The sequence below is a fragment of the Glycine soja genome, chromosome 15 (genome assembly GCF_004193775.1).
Source record: "Glycine soja cultivar W05 chromosome 15, ASM419377v2, whole genome shotgun sequence".
NCBI lineage: Eukaryota > Viridiplantae > Streptophyta > Magnoliopsida > Fabales > Fabaceae > Glycine > Glycine soja.
The window spans coordinates 34,128,421-34,144,439 of NC_041016.1; the positions used below are offsets into that span (position 1 = coordinate 34,128,421).

Sequence of the window (16,019 nt, forward strand, 5' to 3'; positions counted from 1 at the left end):
CTTCTATCTTTAAACTAATATATTATATTTTTGGCCGTTCAAAAAAAAAAAAAAAAAAAAAACAAGAGCTAAAGCTGGTATTGTCAAGCCTTGACTCCATCCTACTCTTCTTCTAGCTCATTCTGAGCCTAAGTCAACAAAAACTGCTCTTTCCAATCCTACTTGGTTTGCAGCGATGAAGACTGGGTATGATGCTTCGATGAAAAATGGTACATGAACTCTTACTGATCTGCCTCCATCTAGGGCTCCAATTGGCTGTAAATGGGTGTTTAAGGTGAAGGAAAATCCTGATGGCACTATGAACAAGTACAAAGCAAGACTTGTAGCAAAGGGTTTTCATCAGAAACTTGGTTATGATTACAATGAGACTTTTTCTCCTGTAATCAAACCAGTAACTGTTAGAATTCTTTTGTCTCTTGCCATTACTCACAAGTGGAGTCTTCAACAGTTAGATGTCTACAATGCTTTTTCAAATGGCATTCTTGAAGAGGATATTTACATGACTCAACCTCCTAGTTTTGAAAACAGCAACAAGCAACTTGTGTGTAAGCTGCACAAAGCCATCTATGGCTTAAAACAAGCTCCTGGAGCTTGGTTTGGCAAACGTAAGACTACCCTTCTTCAATACAATTTCAGGTCAAGCAAATGTGATCCTTCTTTATTCATCTACACTGAATCCAGCACTGTGATTTATATGTTGGTATATGTTGATGACATTATTGTCACATGCAACAGTCATAGTTTCATTAAATCCTTGGTTACTAAGCTTAATTCTGAGTTTTCTATAAAGGATTTAGGTAATTTGGATTATTTTCTGGGTATTGAAGTAAGACCTCAGCCTAATGGTGAGTCCAAGTATATAAGAGATCTGTTGACTAAAACCAAGATGGATAAAGCTAATCTGATCTCCTCTCCAGTGGTTGGTGGCTGTAAGTTAACCAAGTTTGTGTATGAGTCCTTTTCTGATCCCATCCTGTACAAATCTGTTGTGGCTGTGGGTCTGATCCAGATGACACAAGATCCACTTCAGGAGCAGCAGTTTTCTTTGGCTCAAATCTAGGGTATTGGGGGTCTAAATAAAAAGCAATCTGTGGTTGCTAGGTCCAGCACAGAAACTGATTATCGTAGTCTAGCTTTGGCTACAACAGAGGCCATATGGATAAAGTCTCTCTTGTCTTAGCTTCATATACCTCATGCAACTCCTATCATTTTTTGTGATAGTATGAGCACTGTTGCTCTTGGCCATAATCCTGTGATGCATTCTGACACCAAACATATGGAGCTTGATTTATTTTTTGTCAGGGAGAAAGTCATTGCCAAGCATCTTCAAGTTGTTTATGTTCCAGCAGTTGATCAAAGAGCAGAGATTCTAACAAAGGCCCTCACTCCTTCTAATTTTACTAAATATAGGTCCAAGCTCAGAGTTGTTGAAAAGCATTCTGCCAACTCCTCATGAGCTTGCGGGGGGTATAGGAGTATGCTTACTCAGTGTAGTAGTTTTCTTTTTTAACTGATCTGTAAAGGCTTAACTACTGTTGGTAGTTAGTCTATAGTTTGTTAGTTATCTATTAGGACAGCTGTCACTAACTATTTCAGTTTAGTTAACAGTCACAGTTGTGTAACTTTCTATATAAACTGAGGTGTAACCATCTTCTTGGGTTGAATGCAATCAAAAGTTTCACCTCACTTTAGATTTCTGAAATTCTCTTAAGACTCTTTTGTTAGTATTTAGTATTTTGTTCATTATATTAGTATATAGTCTGGTATAGTTGAGACAATTTACAGCTTATATTTCTGTTTGTGAAGTTTTTGATTTTGATATGGTTGCTAGTGCATGCTAAATCTTGTTTCAGTTGGCAAGTATTGTCTCTTAAGTTTTGGTGTTTTTTTCATGACTGCTTGCCATACTTTGATTCTGTGATTAATGTGAAGTTCATTGTCTACTGCAGGTATCATTATATCTTGACAAGTTCTCTGGTGTATGTCAATCTGTACTTCATGAATGCAAACTTACCTTTTTACAAATAATATGTGATCACGATCTTTTTGTGGAAATGCCTGGAAGGGACCCTTCAGATAGGTACTTCATTGTGTTTTTATCTTCGGCACAGATATTAACTTACAAATATTGTAATGTATGCAGTTCGATTTTTTAATAAGTTTTAAACTACTCCTGTGCATTATATAATCAATATTGTTTACTGATGATAAGTACTCAATATTGTTTACTGATGATAACTGTTTTAGTTTACCTATGATAACCTATCTGATTGGACATGGTTTTCTTTTAATGACATGACACTATGTTATACATTATTGAAGTAGAAGGTGCTAATAAACAAAACTAATTGGAACAAATGGAATAACCTCGGTTATGATTTATGACTTGCGATATTTAATGTATCGGTGTAAGTGTGCCAGAGGAAACTCTGTAATTGTATATTATCAGTCAATCCCACATGTTTTTGACTGTATTCTATTGGTATAGGAACTACCTTTCTTCTGTACTAATACAAGAACTCTTTGTAACTTGGGATCATGAAGATTTGTCTCTAAGAGCAAAGGTGAGTTTAGTTAGAATAGAGTAATGTTAATTTTCTTCTGCCTGATCAAAGTTTTATCATTTCTGATTGATAGTGTTTAAATTTGTTATTAACATTCTTGTCTATCCATTGTAGGCAGCAAGAATTTTGGTAGTGCTCTTGTGCAAACATGAGTTTGATGTGAGATACCAGAAGCCTGAAGATAAATTGTATATTGCTCAGCTATATTTCCCACTTGTTGGACAGGTGTATAGAATTATTTTAATTTTCTGACATTATTTCAGTTGGAATTTTTCTGTGTGGAGTTTTGTGTTTCCATGTTTGATCACTTTTCATGTGGATTTCTGTCTAATACTTGGGAAATCCGCCCTTGAGTTATTAGGCTCCATCCATTTTGAATAATATGATTGGTATACTAAACTACCGGCCCTAGTCCCTTTACTTTCTTTTGATTTTTGTTCCAACAAGTATCTATGTTGTGAAGATATTTTTGGAGAGAAGAAACTTGATTGTAGACTTGCCAACAATACTTGTCTCATGTGATAGTAGTGAAGATTTGGTTGTATTTTTTATTAGGGATGTGTGGAACTGAAGCAAAATTGTGACTAGTGGGAGCTATATGATGTTTGGCACAGTTCGGAGAATTGGAGTAAACTGCAAAATAATATTTACCCATTTTTCCTGAAAAACAATATTTTTCACTAAATTGAAATGTAGATGTTGGCTTGTGCCCACCTATTGGTACTAATGCAAAGGTATAGGTGAATTGAATTAGAAGAGTTAATATTTGTTGTAATATCACATGGAAAATGGACGTGATCTTGAGTTTATCATGTCATCATTTTTAAACTATTCCTTGATGTCCAATTTCCATAATGTATGTTGTTGGTCTTTTCAGATATTAGATGAAATGCCTGTTTTCTACAACCTTAATTCTGTTGAAAAGCGGGAAGTTTCAATAGTAATTTTGCAAATAGTTCGAAACCTTGATGATGCATCACTTGTCAAGGCATGGCAGCAAAGCATTGCCCGGACTAGATTGTTTTTCAAGCTCATGGAGGAATGCTTGCTTCTTTTTGAGGTTACACTTTATGCTTTAACTTGTCAGTTATCATTCTTCCAAATCATGTGATTTATGGTGTTGAATTAATAGAAATTTTGATGTTGCTGATCACTTGTGCTAATTTGGACAGCGAAGCTTTATTTTTGCCTTTAATCTTGTTTTGTCAATTGTCATAGTTGGTTTGTTAACTCTGACTTGTTTTACAGCACAAAAAACCTGCTGATGGCATGTTACTTGGCTCCAGTTCTCGCAACCCAGTAGGGGAGGCACCTGCTTCCCCTAAGTACTCTGACAGACTTTCTCCTGCAATCAACAATTATCTGTCTGAGGCCTCAAGGCAGGAAGTCAGAGTGAGCCAACTTCTGCAGAGCTAATTAGCTATTACTAGTCAAGTGTTCTAATATATTTTTCTGCTGTTTGATATCTTGTTACTGCTTGATTTGCTTAAGTACTGGATGTAGGTGACTGCATTTTGTGCATCTCACGCCTTATGATTTTGTTGCAGCCTCAGGGAACACCAGATAATGGTTATTTATGGCAGAGAGTAAATTCCCAGTTAAGCTCCCCTAGCCAGCCATATTCCTTGAGAGAAGCTCTAGCTCAAGCACAGTCTTCTAGGATTGGAGCTTCTGCTCAAGCACTTCGAGAATCTTTACATCCACTTTTGAGGCAGAAATTGGTACACTTTTCCTTCTTTAGTTAAAATATAATTTGTTTATGGGTCATGCTGTAAACTGCCATTGTTACTTTATTTTATTGGTCAAGGCTTCCCATGCTGTTGTGCACAATTTTCAAATTAATCTTCAGCTGCAATGACACCTGACCTGCGCTTGGATATATTTACTGTTCCTTTGGAAGGAATTTCCACCTGCTTGTTTTTGTGTTTCTTTTTTGGTTACTTTTGGTAACTGCACTCTCCACTTTCTTATGATATGGACGTGCATATGATGTAGGAACTTTGGGAGGAAAATTTGAGTGCCTTTATCAGTCTTCAGGCTTTGGAGGTGACTGAGAAATTCTCCATGATGGCAGCATCCCATAGCATTGCCACTGATTATGGAAAACTTGATTGCATAACTGCTGTGTTCATGAGCTTTTTATCCAGAAATCAGCCGTTAACTTTTTGGAAAGCATTTTTTCCTGTATTTAACAGTGTGTTTGATTTACATGGGGCAACTTTGATGGCAAGGGAAAATGATCGTTTTCTAAAGCAAGTCACTTTCCATCTCCTTCGGCTTGCAGTTTTCCAAAATGAAAACATCAGGCAAAGGGCAGTTGTCGGGCTTCAAATACTTGTGAGGGTATGTTTCCATTTATTTAAATTTTAGAAGTTGTTACTTTGGTTGGTTTCATATCATATTAATCAAATTCTTGTTTTTGGTTCTCCAATTTGTGCAGAGTTCATTTCATTACTTTATGCAGACAGCAAGATTGAGAGTCATGTTGATTATCACATTATCAGAGCTAATGTCTGATGTGCAAGTGACTCAGATGAGATCTGATGGAAGCTTAGAAGAAAGTGGTGAAGCACGGAGACTTAGGAAGTCTGTAGATGAAATGAAGGATGAAACTAAAAATGCTTACTTGTTGAAGGAGTGTGGTTTACCTGAGAATGCTCTTGTGACTGTACCAGAAAAAATGACAGAAAATAGATGGTCCTGGTCTGAGGTGAAATATCTCTCTGACAGCCTTCTTTTGGCCCTTGATGGCAGCTTGGAGCATGCACTATTGGTGAGTTTAATTATTTATGCATCATTATAGGCTTTAATTGCAGTGAGATTAATTATACAGTCATTTCTATATACTCTGGAATAACCAATTTGGACTATGCTTTATGCTATATATGCTGGGCCTAGATTCACTATTACAAATACTGAGTCCGCTCTTTCGACTTTCTCTGATATTTATGGTATAATGTTTTCATTTGTAATGCAAGAAGATTAATATATAGGTTCGTTTTTCTTGTACTAAATGTCAATTTATCCTCTCGTGGAAATTTTTAAAGAACGGTATCAACAATATTAAAAGGATCCTAATTCTTGTTTTGTTAAATGTGCAAACTTGTTTTTTTATATAAACAAATGAAATGTTAGAGATGTTGTAGAAATAGAAAGCCATTATTATGCCTCTTTGGGGGCTGCCTTAGGGTGGTGGTTTAGATGGGGAAAATAGTGTATTTAAGTGGGGCAACCCTCACTTTACAAGTTGCTTTCTGTGGGGTTGAGTTAGGCCCTTAGTCCAAATTCTAAGACTTATAATATAAACACATAAATATGTTTGTTTAAGCTAGTGAAAGTAACTTATGGTCTTCATATGATCATTTTAGTATATTGTCATTATTCCCTAATGTTAGCATAATCTGGAGTTACATGTCCCTCTGCCTCCTTTTTTCAACATTTTTTTTTCTCTTGCTCAAGATGGAAGTGGAAGAAGTTGTCCATTCTGGTTGTCTAGTTTGGGCCTAACTCAACCCTAAAGCTAGCTCATAGGGTGAGGGTTTTCCCCCACTTATATATTTTATTTTTGTCTTATCTCTAGTCAATGTGGAACTTGGATTTTTCCCAATAGAATGCTTATCTGTTCATGGCTTAGCTCCTGATCACTACTTGTTTATTGAGCTTCAGTTTAAATAAGTTTAATCTCTGTTTCAGGCCCCCATGATGACTATGGATAGATATGCTGCTGCTGAAAGCTTCTATAAACTGGCCATGGCATTTGCCCCAGTCCCTGATCTTCACATAATGTGGTTGCTTCATCTATGTGATGCACATCAGGAAATGCAGTCATGGGCAGAAGCTGCTCAGTGTGCTGTTGCTGTTGCTGGTGTTGTAATGCAGGTAAAGACACAATTTGTTTATATACATGTTGTGCAACCTAATAATTTCTCTGATACATAAATTATTGTGATGGGCATTTTTCAGATAAATTATTAATGCCAAGGTGATCTATAAATATTGATTTTTTTTTTTTATCTTAATCATGATATAGACCAGTGTAGTTGTTATGATTTTAAATGATTGCTTCTTGGATATTGTTTTTTTTGTTGTGTAAAATGTTACCAGACCAATTATGCTTTGAATCATCATGCTTATTTTTATAATCTAAAGACAAATTCAGTGGCAATGTGCTGGGAAAAGTGCACACCTCTTCATTACACACAATGATGAGAGAAGACACCGTAAAATTAAAAAGGCAACACCATATAGAAAAAGATCACAAATTTATTTAACGTGGTTCTGCCCCTCATACTGACACACGCAACACAATTTTATTTAACGTAGTTTGGGTCCTCATCCCTACTACATCCAAACACAAATTTGTTTAACATGTTTCAGGCCCTTATCACTAGTAGATGTAGAATCTCCAATGCAATGCCCTTGAACAAATGTTAACTTTATTTATAGATAGTTAGTGAAGCATATAAAGGAACACTTAGTTATAAATAAGCAAAGTGCTCCTTTGGCTCAAATGTAGAGTACTCCTCTAGGGCAGAGTGCTCCTTCAACTCAAATATGAGAAATTTTTGTGTTTTGGAATACAGGGAAAGAATAAAGAAAAAAGAGAATTTGTATAATATTGTATACTATGATATTTCTTTTTTTTGGTAATATAAGGGGCTTAACAACCTGAAGCAACAAAATTACAAATGAACCAAACTCGGAGTTACAACTCCTGAAGCATCTGCTAAAAGGAAACTACTCAAAAAAGTAGGTGGATGCGGAACCATCATAAAGTCCTCCCTCATACTACAAGCTTAGTTGGCTAATGCATCAGCACAACTATTTGCTTCTCTATAAATATGCCTAACATGAACCTGCCTAGAACTATTTATTATATTATGACGAATTGCTTGGGTTTGCCTTTTCTTGTTGGGTTAGCTTGGGTTTTTTCTTTTTGGAGGGCAGCACCATAGGTGCCTTGTATTATCTTTCATCCAGTACCCCTGGTACTGTTTAGTTTATTTTATAATATATATTTTCTGCCTTCCAAAAAAAAAATTATGACGAATTGCTGGAAGAAGGCTCCATCCAGAAGCACATCCATCTGCTGAGCCAGCTATATTTCTCACCACTGCATAAGAATCTACATGCAATTCCCCAGCTTACATGCCTCTTTGTTTAGCTATCAACAGCCCGACACAGACCACCATAATTCAGCTATTAATGGGGAAGCTCTACCAATCTAGTTAGCAAAATACCAGCAGTAAATCTACCATTTGCATCTCTTATAAGCCCTCCACAGCTTGCATTGTTTTCTGCATCCTGAACAGATCTGTCAGCTTGCATTGTTTCATGCACGTGTTTATTTATCAAGTCCAGATTGGGTGGCAGGCATCTGCCCAAATTGCTGTCCAAGTATCAGTAGGGAAATTCCCCACAAGAGTGACCAGATTTAGATGAATCCATTCCTGCAGGGTTGTGGTAAAGAAAGTGGCTCTAAAATTAGAATGAACCAAATGACACCAAACCTGGCTTGCTAAAGGGAGTTCCCTCATGACATGGAGGATGCTTTCCTCTATTTTTTTTTATCAGCAAAGCTAAATTAGTATATATATGTAAGTACCAGGGGTTTGGGTTACTAAGATTACAAATTTTTGTAGTTCAGCAGACATATGGTTTCCTAATACGAGCTTGAACAGTCAAATTAGCTAACCATTAAGTTGCTTCCATTGTAAGCTATAGGCTACCCAGGTCCTATGTATGCTTCCCTCCCCTGATTACAAAATCCTTCTCTTAGATTACTCGACCATTGATTAAAATGCATTACAAAACCTTTTTCCATATTCCTAAATCATGACCAACACAAGAAGATTGTATCATCCATCAGTTTGCTACCATTAAAGCTATCATTTGAGAAAACTATCCGATTCCTGTGCTGCCAAATAGTCCAGGTTAATGCTATCCACCAACACTTCCATCTGTGAGCCCTTAGTCCAGCATATCCCCCATGAGCATGTTGGAGGAAATGATGTCTCGGGTTTTGCGGGAAAGCACCTGAAATGTTTACCCAAGACAAAGATTTCCATCATATAGGGAGGGTTTTACTGCAGTTGAAGAATAGATGAGCTGCATCCTCCTCATTGTTTCTGCAAAATGGACAAAGTAGATCATTGATTTCTACATTCCTCCTTCGCAAGTTTAATTTTGTTGGAAATCTATCTCTAATTAATCTCCAAGCGAAGAAGGATGTTTTGGTTTGGATCTTTAAATTCCATAAGTCCTCAAAAACTCCATCCTGATTCTCGTCTATTGATTCCCCCATCAGCAGATTATATGCACTCCACACTGAATATTGACCACTTGGATCAGCTTTCCACATCCAGTTGTCTCGTCGATCTTGATGGATTGAATTGTTTTCTATATCCCCCAAGAATCTAGCAGCCATGTCAATTTCATTGTCAAACATAGATCTCCTCCATATATAGTTCCACTCCCAGCCTGCAGCTGTGTGACTTCCCATGTGCTGAATGAGCTGTTTTTGCTGGCAGGAAATGTGGTATAGCCTAGGGTATTTTAGAATTAGTGGATTGCCATCATCATTCCATTTATCCACCCAAAAACTGACCTTATCTCTGCACCCCGCCCTCCAGGCTATTCCCTTTTGAAAGAAATTAACCTCCTGCGATGACTGGAACAGTGACTTTAAGTCCTGCCACCACAAAGATTCATTGCTGCCTCTTCTTTTGTCATCCATACTCCTCCAACTGCCGTATCTTGAATCCAATACTCGAGCCCAAAGTTTGCCTTGGTGGTGAAATAGATTCCATCCCCTTTTTCCAAGCAAAGCTAAATTGAAGCTCTTGATGTCCCTGATTCCTAATCCCCCTTTTTCCTTTGGGAGGCACATTGTATCCCACTTGACCCACACAGTCTTCTTTTGCTCAAATCATCCTCCCCATAGGAATCGGCGTTGTATACTCACCAGCTTATCCACAACTCTGTTAGGAACCTTGAAAAATGAAAAGAAATAAATAGGAATGGATACTGACTTTATAAGAGTCACTCTACCCTCAAATGAAATGCGTCTTTGTTTCCATTTTGCTAGCTTTCTCTCACACTTCTTGATGATAGGATCCCACAACTCACAACGCCTTGGGTTTGCCCCTATTGGGATACCCAAGTATGTGAACGGTATGGACAACAATCTGTAGTTCAAGTATTTTGCAGCAACCTTCTTCCATTGTTCCGACTTCCCGATTGGCCCAAAACTGCTCTTTGTGAAATTAATTTTAAGCCCTGATACGAGTTCAAAGCTCCTCAGAATGACTTTGATTGCCTCAACATTTTCCATTGATGCCTCACCGAAAAATATTGTATCATCAACATATTGTAGAATGCTGATTTTCACATTGTTTCTTCCTACTAAGAATTCTTTGAATATGTTCTTCTCCACTGCTTCTCTCATCAATCCGTTTAGGCATTCAGCAACAATATTAAACAAGAGGGGTGCTAGTGGGTCCCAACCTTTGCAACATGGATATTAGAAAATCCCACGAAGCTGAATCATATGCCTTTTCGTAGTCGACTTGGAACACCAGACATGGCTTTTGGCACCTTATTGCTTCCTCAACTGCTTCATTTGTGATAAGCACGCTGTGCAGCAAGTGCCCTTATGAGGGCAGTCTGTCTTTCGTCTATAATTGCTGGCAGCACCACTTAGAAGTACACAGATTTGTGTTACATACATCTGTTATGCTTCAATTGCCAAATGAAAGCTCTTACTCTCTCTATAGCTTTAATGTTCCAAATTCTTTTCGAATCAGCATCTTCCACCAAGATGTGGAAATTCTGAATTCGACAGTAAGCACTAGAAACACTAAAATTTCCTAACCGATCACCAGGCCACAAACACATATCCTCTCCCGCATCTTGCCTAGGAGGAAGAATAGCTGTAATTTGGTGAATTCTGTCCATGGGAAACAACTGCTGAAGAAACTGTAAATCCCAATTTCCACCTGCATCAACTAGATCTTTTACTGTTATGTTGGTATTGAATGGAGTTCTGTGAAGATATTCCACCAACCTCAAATCCCGATCCTCCCATTTATCATGCCAAACATCAACTGAGTTGCCATTGCCAACTGTCCAAAACTCCCCATTAACAATGTTAGGCCAGATTTCCACCAGAGCTTTCCATAGGCTAGAATCTGCAGATGTGACAGCTAATGAATCTTGGCTGAAGCCATGTCTAGCATATTTCCCTCTGATAACATACACCACATGGTATAATGATTATGGGCCTGTTTGTTTAAAATTGAAAGTGTTTATGAAAAAGTGATTTTCTAAGAAGAAAATAATATTTGCTTCTTAAAAAAGCAGAAAATTGTTTTTTTAGATAGTTTAAACAAACACATCAGAAAATAGAAAGTTGCTTATTTTATTAAAAAAACACTTTTTTTAACAAAAAAGTTTAAACAAATGGATCCTATTTCTGATAGCCCATCCCAGTTTCATGAGACAAGCTTTGTTCATGACACTGAGATTCCTCATGGCCACTAGGTTTTGGGAGACACATAGTACCCCAATTAACAGCATGAGTTTTACTGGTTGTTCTGTTCTCCCTAGATAAAGGCCCTTTGTACTTTCTGTATCTCGTCTTCTTCTAGGTGTCTTCCTTAAGAGAGGAACCCCTAAATGTTGCCCCAAAGTCATTGCCTCTGAATATCCCCGACACTGCCACCAAGGATGTTTTGGTATGCAGACTGACATTTTTTGGGAAGTATATTTGAGTCTTCTCCTTGCTCACTTCTTGACTTGACATTTCACAAAAGAGGTTCATTGTGTCTTGAACACACTGCATCTGAGAGATTTTAGCTTGACTACAAAGGAGCAAGTCATCAGCAAACAGATGAGAAATAGGAGGACTATTCCTCCCCATACTATGATTATTTACATTATAAGATTTAATGTGACAATAAAACCTAAAACGCTGGTCCTTATTTATACTAAGAATCCTAATTAAATAATGAAACAAATACAAATAATATTAGAAGACATGTAAATTAAGAAATAATCCAAAGACATAATTTTTATGATACTCTAAGATATAATATTGATATTATAAAATATTTCAACAAAAGGAAATATCGATATCAAAATAGCTAAAGCTCTATGAATGTTTACATTGAAGGTTCTATTGTTAGACCCATTAACTAATCCAAATGATAACGAAACCAAACTAAATTTATAGCATAATTAAATTAAGGCAAAATTCTTGATAACCAATCTTAAATAAAAATAACAATTTTTTTAAATCCTAAATAAAATAACAGAAACATAACAAGCAACCTATATCACAAATTCGCTTCCACAAAATTCAGCCCTAAGGGAGCGTTTGTTTCAAGCTTTATGAATGGATTCTTGGGAATGTCATTCCAAATAATAGGAATGTTTCTCCACGTTTTTTCATAAAGAATGTATTTAGTTGAAATTCAATATATTGCTATTGGCTTTTTTCAAAATTCAAATAAGAGTTAAAATTGGGAGTCGGAAGAGAAGTTACTAGATTGGTTGAATGGTAACTTTCATATTCCCATGTTTAAGAAACACTCTCACTCCTCACTAAGAATAAGAGTATAGGAAGTTATGAGAAAGTTACTTTTAGACCTGTATAATTCTAGAGAGGTGAGAGAGCGAAACAGAGAGTGCGTGAGTGAGAGGTCTTGTCTCAACTACGCTGGGAAGGGGTACATTCAACATGACGCAACGAAAATGGTAGCACGATGGCGGAAGGGAAGGAGCAAAAACTGGAGTGATGCACCAGACATATAGTCATTCTACTTCACACAATTTCCAAAAGACATGGGGGGAAAGGACCTGTGGTTTGAGTTTAAGAAGTGGGGCGATGTCATGAAGGTATTTATCGCAAAGAACAGAAACATGAGTGGTTGAAGATACGGCTTTATGAGATTTAAAAGGGTCGAAAATGCCAGGGAATTAGAGAGACAAATGAAAGGAATGGAAACCAACAGAGTTAACAAGGATCATCAGCATAAGGAGGCAGCGGCCATAGAGAAGTTGGTTGAGAGAGAGACAAAGGTAAAGGAAAGGGATAGCAAAGCATACGACATTGGCTAGAGGATTACAAAAGTAGAATCCCTCACGAGTGACAACATTTGGATCATATGTGAAAGTGGTTGCAACAGGTAGCAAAAATATGGCGAAATGATGGACATCGAAGTATGTCCAAGCATTGAACATGACATCTTGCTTGCCAATCCAGCTAACAATATCAATAGAAAAGAAGACATGGCTAAGCAAAGCCTAGATAGATAGGTAGACTGAGGAACCTAATGGCATAAGATAGACTAGAAGAACTTATGTGGGACGATGGCGAAAATATTAAATTGAAGTACCTTGGTGGCGACATGGTTCTCACAGGGCTCAGTGATACAAGAGCAGGAGATTTATGTAGAGAAGGAGTTGAAAGCGGGCTATCCATGTTCCTTACCATGGGGAAATAGAGCCCAAATCTAAGGCCTGGATTCAGGATGGTTTGGATTATGTGTTGGGGGATTCTGTTACACGCATGGGATGTGGAAAACATCACAAAGATCGCAAAGGGGAAATGGTGAGTTACGTAGAAGATCTCCAAAGGTTGGATAGGGCACGAGTTTTAATCAAAACATCATGGCCTCCTACAATCAACCACACTATAACCGCGTCCATTAATGGGGTAGATTATGTGGTTATGATTGTAGAAGAGTTGTGTTACAACTATCTTAGATGCAATTGTAACATAGGGAGCTATGTAGAGTCCTTTGAAGAAATATCCTCAGACGGGAGTGAGGTAGGGCTGGACCTAATGTTGGAGGAAGCACAGGTTCTGGTTGGAGAAGTTTGTAATTAGTTGGGGGGGGGGGGGGGGGGAGTATGCCCTAAGACTACATGAAGGGAACAAAGATTAGTTTGGTGATGCTCAGCAGAAATTGAAAAAAGCGGAATTGGATCTTAACAAGCTTGAGAAAGGAGATAACGAACAGCTGAATGACGAAGAGGAAAAATTGAGAAAGCAATTACAGGAGGAGCTTTGGGTGGCAGCAATCTCAATCGAATCCATTGCGAGACAATAGGCAAGATCTAGATGGATTAAGGAAGGGGACTGTAAGTCTAGGTATTTCCACCTGATGGTAAATTGGAAATGATGTTATAACATGCTTAGAGGAGTGCATGTTGGTGGGTGCTGGATAGAAGAGCCGAGCAGAGTCAAAGAGGAAATCAAATTATTTTTCAAGAGGAGATTTGAGGAAGTGAAGTGGGAGAGAGACCTAGGTTGGATGGGGTCAAATTCAAGTCTATTTATTGGCCAGCAACTTAATGATCTTTCGGTGGCTCGTTTTGAAGAGGATGAAGTGAGGGCTGCAATGTGGGATTGTAGTGGTGCGTAGTGCCAGGTGGACTAAATTTAAAATATCAAAGAATTTTGGGATATTCTCAAAACAGACTTGCTTCGCATTCTGGATGAATTGCATGACAATGGAGTCTTCTCGAAAGGAAGCAATGCATCCTTCTTGACCCTGATTCCTAAGGTCCATGACCCTCAAGGCCTCAATGAATACATACCTATCTCATTAATAGGCTGTATTTACAAAATTGTGGCAAAGCTGTTATCTAGGAGATTTAAGAAGTGCTGCCATCTATAATAGATGAACGCCAAACTGCTTTCATGGAGGTTAAACATATGCTGCACAACATGGTTATAGCCAATGAAGTCGTGGAAGAAGCAAAAAGGTGTAATAAAAGCTTCTTAGTGTTCAAAGTGGATTACGAAAAGGCGTATGACTTAGTGTGTTGGGGTTCTCTTTTGTATATGATGACTCGGATAGGGTTTTGTACCAAATGGGTTTGATAGATTGAGGGATGCTTGAAATCTGCCTCAATATCTATATTGGTTAATAAGAGCCCCATAGATGAGTTCATCCCTCAGAGAGAACATAGGCAAGGGAACCCACTAGCTTCATTCCTGTTCAATATTGTAGTTGAGGGTCTAACTGGATTGATGAGAGAAGCTCAGGAGAAGAATCTGTTTCAAGGCTTTATGGTAGGAAGAAATAATGTGGACATCAATCTATTACAGTATGCTGATGATATGGTTTTCTTTGGAAAAACAATATTGGTGAATGTAAAAGCAATCTAGGTGATGTGGAGGAGCTTTGAGTTGGTGTCGGGTTTGAAGATAAACTTTGCCAAAAACAAATTTGGGGCGATCGGAAAGTCTCATCAATGGATGCAAAATGCTGCCAATTATTTAAATTGCAGATTGTTGATTGTAACCTTTTCGTATTTGGGTATCCCTATTGGGACAAACCCAAGGCGTAGTGGGACACGAGATACAATAGTCCAAAGATGTGAGAGAAAACTATCAAAATGAAAACAAAGTGATGTGAACCTGAGTAGGAGCGGATCGTTGATATAGGCTACGGAGGTTTGGATGACGCCACTTCTGGTGAAGGAAGATAAGTCAGGGTAAACGCCTCAAGGATTACCTTGATAAGTCTGATAATTGGTTCAACAAGGAACCCAGAGAGAAACTCTCACCCAATTTTATGAAAATGCCAAAAGTTTCTTTTTTATTCAAAACAAAAACCCATACTTATAGTGTAGCTGAACAAAAAGATAAAAATAGACATAGGCCTTTTAAACAGTTTGGGCCAAAATTACAATAAAAATAAATTATAACTAAAATCTTATTTAACTTGGGCCTTCAAATTAGTTTGGGCCTTCAGCAACAATTAATAGTCTTGATAGTGTCTCTGCCTCTGGGCCTTCATCCTTCTCCACTTGGGCCTTCATCCTTCTCCACTCGGGGGCTTTGTCCTTCTCCACTTAGGCCTTTGTCCTTCTCCACTTGGGCCTTTAGCCTGTATTTGGCCAGTTTCATGATTCTCATCATTCCCTCCTTCTTGGAAAACATTTGTCCTCAAATGTCCAGGATCATCACCGGGTTCAAGTACCACTTCCTTCCTTTTCTTGTTGGCTTGCTTGGCATAGTTTTCATTCTTTTTTGCAATTTGCACCTTCACTTGGTCATACAATCTTTTCACATACTCAACTTTGGCATGTGCATCCTTACGTTGAGTCTCTTGGGGATTGCTTTTGTAAGTTGGTCTGTTAGGCAATGAAGCTCCGGGGAGGAGATCAACTTGATGTTCTATGCCTCTTGAAGGTGGTAGTCCATGAGGAATCTCCTTAGGAAAGACATTTTTAAATTCCTGCAATAATGGTTGAACACTAGGAGAAATAGAAATAGTAAACTCATTAGAATTATCAGTAGAAATTTTACTGTCTTTGCAATACTGTAGATTGAGTGGTTCATGAGCAGGTAACACTTTCCTCACTTCACTCGCCTCTGCAAAATAATTAAATTTTCTCTCATGTGTATCACTCTCTCTCTTATGTGTATCACTCTTTTCC

The 16,019-nt window shown here is 37.8% G+C and overlaps 1 protein-coding gene across 3 annotated transcripts in view; it reads left to right on the top strand.

Moving 5' to 3' along the window:
- Positions 1-16,019, top strand: part of LOC114387087 (guanine nucleotide exchange factor SPIKE 1-like) — a 59,245-nt gene that overhangs the window by 36,127 nt on the left and 7,099 nt on the right. For all 3 annotated transcript variants that reach the window (XM_028347211.1, XM_028347209.1, XM_028347210.1), the window contains 9 exons: positions 1,950-2,080; positions 2,489-2,564; positions 2,679-2,789; positions 3,442-3,624; positions 3,813-3,956; positions 4,112-4,285; positions 4,560-4,907; positions 5,005-5,337; positions 6,258-6,443. In XM_028347211.1, coding sequence (XP_028203012.1) covers positions 1,950-2,080; positions 2,489-2,564; positions 2,679-2,789; positions 3,442-3,624; positions 3,813-3,956; positions 4,112-4,285; positions 4,560-4,907; positions 5,005-5,337; positions 6,258-6,443 — 1,686 coding nt within the window. The remainder of the gene's footprint in view (positions 1-1,949; positions 2,081-2,488; positions 2,565-2,678; positions 2,790-3,441; positions 3,625-3,812; positions 3,957-4,111; positions 4,286-4,559; positions 4,908-5,004; positions 5,338-6,257; positions 6,444-16,019) is intronic.